The sequence below is a fragment of the Neoarius graeffei genome, chromosome 25 (genome assembly GCF_027579695.1).
Source record: "Neoarius graeffei isolate fNeoGra1 chromosome 25, fNeoGra1.pri, whole genome shotgun sequence".
Taxonomy (NCBI): Eukaryota; Metazoa; Chordata; class Actinopteri; order Siluriformes; family Ariidae; genus Neoarius; species Neoarius graeffei.
Window position 1 is genome coordinate 2,440,125 of NC_083593.1, and position 9,151 is coordinate 2,449,275.

The window sequence follows — 9,151 nt, forward strand, 5'->3', positions numbered from 1 at the left end:
GGGGATTCGCGGCGACGTCCGTAAGTGGTGTACGGCGTGCCGCAAATGCCAGTTAGTAAATCCAGCGGCCATTCCAAAAGCGCCTTTGCGCCCCCTACCATTAATCGAGACCCCGTTCGAAAGAATTGGGATGGATCTCGTCGGGCCATTAGATCGGTCAACACGAGGGTACCGCTTTATATTGGTTCTGGTGGACTATGCAACGCGATACCTGGAAGCGGTGCCTCTTCGCAATATCTCAGCACGCAGTATTGCAGAGGCCCTCTTCCACGTCATCTCCCGGGTTGAAATCCCGAAAGAGATTCTGACTGACCAAGGCACCTCGTTTATGTCACGAACACTGAGCGAACTGTATGGGCTATTGGGTATTAAGCCGATCCGCACCAGCGTTTATCACCCACAAACGGATGGTTTAGTTGAACGGTTCAATCGCACCCTCAAGAATATAATTAAAAAATTCGTAAGTGAGGACGCACGTAACTGGGATAAATGGCTCGAACCCTTGTTATTTGCAGTGTGAGAGGTCCCCCAAGCCTCCACGGGGTTCTCCCCGTTTAAATTATTATACGGGCGTAAGCCGCGCAGCATCTTAGATGTGTTGCGGGAAAATTGGGAGGTGGGACCTTCACAGAGTAAAAATGAAATTCAGTACGTTATGGACCTGCGCGCAAAACTCCACAAGCTCACCCACCTAACTCAGGAGAATTTGTGGCAGGCCCAGGAACGGCAAGCCCGCCTGTACAACAAGGGCATGCGCCTTAGAGAGTTCACTCCGGGAGATAAGGTACTCGTACTGTTGCCCACGTCGAGCTCCAAATTAATCGCCAAGTGGCAAGGACCCTTTGAGGTCACACGGCGAGTCGGAGACGATGACTATAAGGTAAGGCGAACGGACAGGGAGGGGGCGCTACAGATCTACCACCTCAATCTGCTTAAACTCTGGAACGAGGAGGTCCCCGTGGTGTTGGTGTCGGTAGTTCCGGAGAAGGCAGAGCTGGGGCCGGAGGTTCAAAAAGGGACATTGGCATCACGTACCTCTCCGGTCCCCTGTGGAGACCACCTCTCCCCGACCCAACTCACGGAGGTCGCCCAGTTGCAGGCCAAGTTTTCGGATGTGTTCTCGCCCCTGCCCGGTTGCACTAACCTCATAGAACACCATATAGAGACGCCCCCGGGGGTGGTAGTGCGTAGCCGCCCTTACAGGCTACCCGAACACAAAAAAAAGGTGGTTCAGGAAGAACTTCAGGCCATGCTCAAAATGGGCATCGTCAAGGAGTCCCACAGTGACTGGAGCAGCCCGGTGGTCTTGGTACCCAAGGCCGACGGGTCGGTCCGGTTCTGTGTGGACTATAGAAAAGTCAACGCGGTGTCTAAATTTGACGCGTACCCAATGCCTCGTATTGATGAGCTGCTTGATCGACTAGGCACGGCTCGCTTTTACTCGACACTGGATTTGACGAAGGGATATTGGCAGATCCCCTTGACTCCATCATCCCGGGAGAAAACGGCCTTTTCCACACCGTTCGGCTTACACCAATTCGTCACACTTCCGTTTGGGCTGTTTGGGGCACCCGCTACGTTTCAGCGGCTGATGGACCGGGTCCTCCGGCCCCACGCCACCTATGCGGCCGCATATCTGGACGACATTATCATTTATAGTAATGACTGGCAGCGGCACCTGCAACACCTGAGGGCCGTCCTTAGGTCGCTGAGGCGGGCGGGTCTCACTGCCAACCCGAAGAAGTGTGCGATTGGGCGGGTGGAAGTACGGTATCTGGGCTTCCACTTGGGCAATGGGCAAGTGCGTCCCCAAATTAATAAGACAGCAGCGATTGCGGCCTGCCCGAGGCCCAAGACCAAAAAGGGGGTGAGACAGTTCCTGGGGCTGGCTGGCTACTATCGTAGGTTTATACCTAATTATTCGGACGTCACCAGCCCGCTGACTGACCTCACTAAAAAGGGGGCACCAGAACCGGTCCAGTGGACGGAGCAGTGCCAGCGGGCTTTCTCTGAGGTAAAGGCTGCACTGTGTGGGGGGCCACTTTTACACTCCCCTGACTTCTCTCTCCCTTTTATGTTGCAGACGGATGCGTCGGACAGAGGGCTGGGGGCCGTTTTGTCCCAGCGGGTGGAGGGGGAGGATTGCCCCGTCCTGTTTATTAGTAGAAAGCTGTCGGTGCGTGAGGGGCGCTACAGCACTATTGAAAATGAATGCCTGGCGATCAAGTGGGTGGTCCTCGCCCTCCGTTACTACCTGCTGGGGCGCCCTTTCACCCTCTGTTCGGACCACGCGCCCCTCCAGTGGCTCCACCGCATGAAAGATGCCAACGCACGGATCACCCGTTGGTATCTGGCACTCCAACCCTTCAATTTCAAGGTGGTCCACAGGCCAGGGGCGCAGATGGTCGTGGCGGACTTCCTCTCCCGTCAAGAGGGGGGGGAGTCAGCTGCGGGCCAGGTGGCGGTATGTGGCAGCGGGGGCGTGGTCAAGCGCCGGTCTGTGACAGGAGGGCGGAGCCAGGGAAGGTGAGTGGCAGAATCACTACACCTTACGGTAATTAACCTGTGTTTTGTGTGTTTTCCCAGTAACCGCGCCCTATTTAAGGAGGCAGAGGGAGAGCAGAGGAGAGCTCATCCCGGGACAAGAACACTGTGTGTGTATGTGTGTGACGCTAGCAGATTAAGAACTGGCGAATATACTGAAAAGTCTGGGAATAAAAAGCCTTTTTGCATCTGAAGCGTTGTCCTGCCGTCCTCTGTGCTCCACCCACACTTCAAAGAGCTCTACAGCATGCAAGGACATAACAATGGGCACCAGTGAGATGCAAGGCAGGAATACACTTTGGATGGGATGCCTGGTTGGCATGTATTTGGGAAGTAGGAGGAGCAAAAAAAAAAAAGCCCTCAAATGGACACAAAGAGGACAAGCAAAACTCTACATGTGCTGGACATCAGGATCAAACCCAACAGCCATTATTGGTCCTGGTACCTGGTTTAGAGACAAGCAACCAATTTTCACAAACAAGATCCAGTTTTGTAGTGTAGATGCATGGAATGGTAGAACATTGACCACCAGCTCCTGAACCAGTGCCACCACTTTGTTAGATAACCCTTTGAGGTCGAAAGTTTCACCAACGAAACTGGACAGATTTAGAATGAGGAGGTCATGTATTGAGATAAATATCTTCGTGAGTTTTTTTTAATCATACAAGCATGATAAACATATTGACAGAAACTTTATACTTTCCTATGTGCTCACTGCCAAATAATATTATAGTGTTTACATATCCTAAATTAGATGAAACATAAAACTAGTCACCTTCCTCAGTCACACCTGAGTCGAAGCGCTGAGAGCCCACTTACACATTCATAAAAGACTTTTCCCATGTTAATGGCATGATAATCACCTTCAGTCATTTGGCTTCGATTGGTTTCTCTCAGGAACGCCCACCATAAACAGGATAAAATCTGTCAGACATAGTTCAGGCTATTTGGAGGTAAAACTTGTTGCGAGATGGCATGCGGATTTTATGCGCTTTGGATGATTCAGGACAGCGATTCAATTCATGACTCATTTCTTGATTCAGGAGAGTCATTCGGTTCAATCTTGAGAAATGCGACATTGATGATGAATGGTGCCTTTTTTTTTTTAACTTCGACTTGATCCAGCCAAAGATCAGCTCGAGTAAGTGTAAATATTTCTTCTATTTCTGATGAGCAGATCGGTTGATATGCGTGCGCTGTAGACAGACCCTCCAGGATTTCACGATGTTGCGATTTGCAACTTCAACACAAATTCAACCAATCCCCGCGAATTCAGGGCGGTGTTGCAATTATATCCAATCACTGCAACTTTCCCACAAATTTGACCAATCGTTGGCGTCGTCTTGAGGTGACGTTGACAAACTACCTTCCGCCTTACTTCCGTGTTTCCGTTCAAGAGTAGCAGCATGTGCACAGTGTTGCCAGATTGGGCGGTTTTAAGTACATTTTGGCGAGTTTTGAACATATTTTGGGCTGGAAAACGTCAGCAGTATCTGGCAACACTGCATGTGCGAGTCAGTGTTTATATAGGCTTAAATTCTGTTACTGAAAGTGTGTTATGTTTACAGTGAAGGACTGTGCGCACTTTACATTATTTTTTTACTTAATACAAGAAATTAATGGATGCCAACATTTTTGCCAAAATGGTATTTTATTTTCCATTGTTTAGGCAGCTTCAGCATCATACTGTGAGATTCTGTTCAAACTGTTTTTTTTTCTTCTATGAAGCCTGAGCCATTTATTTTATTAGTTTATAATTATTGTTTAATTTAGTCTTCAGGAGAGACTGCCTGCACACAGTACTAGTATTAATAGTTTTTTTTCTTACATGAAAGCTGAGGCATTTATATTATATTTGAAGGTAACTTCATGTTGTGCTGTGAGGTTCTCTGCACTTTAACTTTTGAACCAACAGGTGCATTTGGATAAGTAAAGCCTATTTTTCTGCATTTTTGTAGTCCTGGTAATCTTTTATATTGGTAAAGTTGTGTATAGAACCATTTCTCAGTGTCTTTGTTTTTTTAATCAATAGTTTTTCAGTAATAACTTAATATTTAACATATCACTCAATTTTAATCACAAAAAGAGAAAATCGCAACAATTTCTCGCAACTTTCACTTCCTCCCGCAATGTAATCGCAACAAAAACCTAAAAAACACCGCAACTTTCATCGCAATTTTTTGGAAAACCCCCGCAACATCAGACATTTTAGCCCGCAACAATCACAAAAAAGGCCCGCAGAATCCTGGGGGGACTGTGTCGTGCAAACACAGGAAAAATGACTGAGCAATTCCTCTAAATAGTTAATTTTGCTCTATTTTGAGTTTAGAGAGTAAAATTTGGAGTTGGAGTGAGAGCAAAATGAATTGTGTAACAGAATTGATTGTGACTCTGAACTGAGTAAAATAGTACAAGAGTTAATTTCAAGACACACTGAATAGAGTCAAATGCCAAAATAAAATCAAATACCAGATAAATGAAGATGTTGTAAAAATCAGTTTTAGACCGGTGTTGAAATGTGTGAAAAACATGACCTTACCCATTGGGATTTGACCTGATGGGATTAAGAGTTGGCAGTGGGAGGGGTTTTCACTCTTCTCATTGAATGAATGGAATTTTTTTACACTTCTCATTGAATACCCCTCCCACTGCCAACCCTTTATCCCAAAACGATAGGACAAATTTTTTGATGGCCAGTTAATTCTCCAAATCAATGGAGCAGATTTAAGTTTTTGTGCTCGATCCATTCCTTAGACTGAACAGAATCACCTCAAGTGACCAAAACGGTTTGACAGAACGGGTAAGGTCATGTCCCTCCCACACACAAACACATTGCAATACAGTTCTAAAACTGCTTTTGACAACATCTTCATTTATCTGTTATTTTTTGTTTTAAAGTATAATCATGATATACAGACTACAGAGATATTATTGGAGCTGAACTTGTGCTGAATACATAAAAAGTCATCTCATTCATCATCTCTAGCCGCTTTATCCTGTTCTACAGGGTCGCAGGTAAGCTGGAGCCTATCCCAGCTGACTACGGGCAAAAGGCGGGGTTCACCCTGGACAAGTCTCCAGGTCATCACAGGGCTGACACATAGACACAGACAACCATTCACACGCACATTCACACCTACGGTCAATTTAGAGTCACCAGTTAACCTAACCTGCATGTCTTTGGACTGTGGGGGAAACCGGAGCACCCGGAGGAAACCCACGCGGACACGGGGAGAACATGCAAACTCCACACAGAAAGGCCCTCGCCGGCCACGGGGCTCGAACCCGGACCTTCTTGCTGTGAGGCAACAGCGCTACACCACCGTGCCGCCCTATAAAAAGCCATATGACTGAAAATACTGGTTAGATTTGTTGACATTGATAAAATCAGAGCATGCCAAAATCATTAGAGTACAGTATGGTTGAATCATCTAGTACCCATAGGAATTATAACAACAACACACATTTTTGAATATCAGATGAGGAGGAACAAATTAGCCAGTCAGATAGTTGTGGGAGGATTCATGTTTAGGTATAAAGACACGAGCCACAAAAGGGCAAATCTTTCAGTTTTTCAACTGCTCTTCAACTCAACACCACTGCTTCACCATCCAGTCTGCAGATGAACAGCACCAAGTTCCACCAAAACCTGACAGATGAATATTGCTATCCTGACAACAACAACTCATGCAGAAAGGAGGTGCAAAGCAGCAGCGGCAACATCTTCCTCTTCTTCTTCCTCTGTTGCATCTCCATGTCCACAGTGGTCCTGAACCTGCTGGTGATCATCTCCATCTCGCACTTTAAGCAGCTGCACACTCCAACCAATCTGCTTATCATGTCTCTGGCAGTGGCTGACTTCCTCGTGGGCCTCGTAGTGATGCCTGTGAATATCATAGAACTGAAACACGACTGCTGGTATCTCGGAAGAACCATGTGCGCCCTTTATCCTGTGATTAATTATATTACTGTGTCGGCTTCAGTTGGCAGCGTGGTGTTCATCGCAGTTGATCGGTATATCGCAGTCAACAACCCTCTGCTTTATTCCAGCCAAATCACAATTGGTAAAACCTCCTTGTTCATAGTTGTGACCTGGTCTTGTGCCATTCTGTATGTCACTTTATTTTATCTTTTCAGTGGCCACCTACTTGATCCCTACATGTTCAGCAAATGTGTCGGAGAGTGTGTGCTTGTTCAATATCAGGCAGCCTCGATAGCTGACTTGTGCATTACCTTCATTGGGCCTTGTTGCACCATTCTGTTTTTGTACGTGAGAATTTTTAAAATAGTGAGATATCAGATCAAATCTATCCGTGCTATGGAGTGTGATAACGCACATGGACGTGGGGTCAAAAGTGTACAAAAATACAAAGCTGTAAAAACCCTCGGGATTGTCATTGGTGTGTATCTTGTTTGTTGGATCCCATTTTACCTGAGCTATATGTTTTCTGAAAGTGTGACCTCCATATCGCTGGTATGGATTGTGTTCAACTGGTTAATATACATCAACTCCTCGCTAAACCCTCTGATATATGCCATATTTTACCCCTGGTTCAGAACATCTGTTAAGTACATTGTGACGTGTAGAGTATTCCAATCGTCTTCTTCCACCTTTAATCTGTTCCTTGAGTGTTCTTGATCACACACACACAATACAACACAACATTTGAGGAACAAGTAAAACATCACCTGAGTTAACTTGTAGTTTTGTATTTTATGTTCAAATCTCATCAGATTTTCACAACGATCGTGTAGATGATGTAGACGTGCTAAGAGAGCGAGAGGGGGAGAGATGCAGCTTCAAGGCTACGAGAGGGAAAAAACACAGCAATCACATACTGTAGGTTTTGATTTGCAGTGCTGTAATTGTCATTGCAGGGTTTAATCTCATCCTTAATGATCCTGTTTGCTGAAATAACGTACTGTCATGGGAAAGTATGACTGCATATCCAGAGCCACCTTTTCCCTCTGATATTATGACAAAAATTGTTCTGTTATTGATTGATGTTTCTTCTGTGAGACTGAAAAACTCTGCTGTTATTATTAACTGATACTGAATGACGTCCAAATCCATTCAAGACCTCATGCTGTTTTTTCCCCTCTCTTATAGAATGACAAAACTTATGCTGTGATTGACAGATAAATATTTGACACAATGATAAAAATGTTGTTATTAACAAACATTTCGAACCAAGTCAATATCCATCCAACACATTTTATTTTTCCCCCAATAGAACTACTGTTTAATTTTTTTTATAGACTTACAAAAAATGACGTCACTGTACATCTTTATTCAATGATTTCTGCACTACTGAGTCAGTCATTATATTACATCAAAGGCATTTAGCAGACGCTCTTATCCACAGCGACATACCGTACAAAACACCCAGAGCAGCCTGGGGAGCAGTTAGGGGTTAAGTGTCTTGCTCAAGGGCACACCAGCCATTCCTGATGGTCCAGGGAGTCAAACCAACAACCTTTGGGTCTCAAAGCTGCTTCTCTCACCATTCGGCCATGACTTTCCCCAGTTTCTGCACTACTGACTCAGTCATGATAATACTGCTTCCTGCTCTTCATTGTAGATCTTTTCAATCCATTTAATTTCATTCTTTTTGAAGACAAATGTCCTGATGATACTGAATGAATAATGTCCATCTGATTAATATACATCTGAAACCTCAGTCTGACAACTTTTAATTACAGCTGCTGTTAAAACGCTGCTATTTTTTGCAACTGAATCCACACAGGATTTCTTTCTGACAAGCTTCTGATTTTTTTCCCCTTTCCAAAAAAAAAAAAAAAGGACAAATTGTGCTGTGATTGAATCAAACAAAATAAATATTCATCCAAGGCCTTTTTCTCCTGGTAGCAAATCAGAATTCTATTGTGTTCTTAATGACTGATTTTTTTTTTCCTGACAGAATTACAGAAATGATAAAAAAAACATTGCTAATTTCTGTTATATGAACTCATGACGTGTGAGAAACATACTGCATGAGCACTAAAATGGACAATTCACAAGTGCACCATGGCTTAAAAATTAATTAATTGATTAATCTGATAAAGTACAGGGATTAGTAATAATTTGTTTTACTTCCATGTGTGTCGACTTCACATAATTCATATAAGGTAAATAAAGCATAAACCCCAATCACTAATACTGTATCTCACACTTTTATTCCAATACTCTCTCTCTTTAAAAAAAAAAAAAAAAATATATATATATATATATATATATGGCTTATTCTATAATTGCAGGTACATTTCAAGTGCTGACACTGTCATCAACTCTTATCTTTAAACTGGGCAATCCATGAACAGAATTGACAATCAGAGTTGACCTTTTTTCACCATTTTGTGTCTTAACTCCATACGCTAACCTCAAACTAGCGACCACATGGCATGCATAAAAACAACATTTTATTCATATTACAGTTAAAAAAAAACGAGTGAGAGATTCACTCTGATATCACAAGAACAGAGTTGACGAATAATTAATCTCCTCATCTCATTATCTGTAGCCGCTTTATCCTGTTCTACAGGGTAGCAGGCGAGCTGGATCCTATCCCAGCTGACTACGGGCGAAAGGCGGGGTTCACCCTGGACA

At 44.2% G+C, this 9,151-nt stretch overlaps 1 protein-coding gene across 1 annotated transcript; it reads left to right on the forward strand.

The window, feature by feature from the left end:
* The first annotated feature begins 6,166 nt into the window (after positions 1-6,166).
* LOC132873171 (trace amine-associated receptor 13c-like) lies at positions 6,167-7,183 on the forward strand. The gene has a single exon (XM_060908478.1). The coding sequence runs from the start codon at positions 6,167-6,169 to the stop codon at positions 7,181-7,183; it is 1,017 nt and encodes a 338-aa protein (XP_060764461.1).
* Positions 7,184-9,151: the final 1,968 nt, after the last annotated feature.

What these genes read in the sequence shown, in the direction of transcription:
- LOC132873171 (XM_060908478.1), top strand. Translation starts at nt 6,167, where the DNA reads ATGAACAGCACCAAGTTCCACCAAAACCTGACAGATGAATATTGCTAT.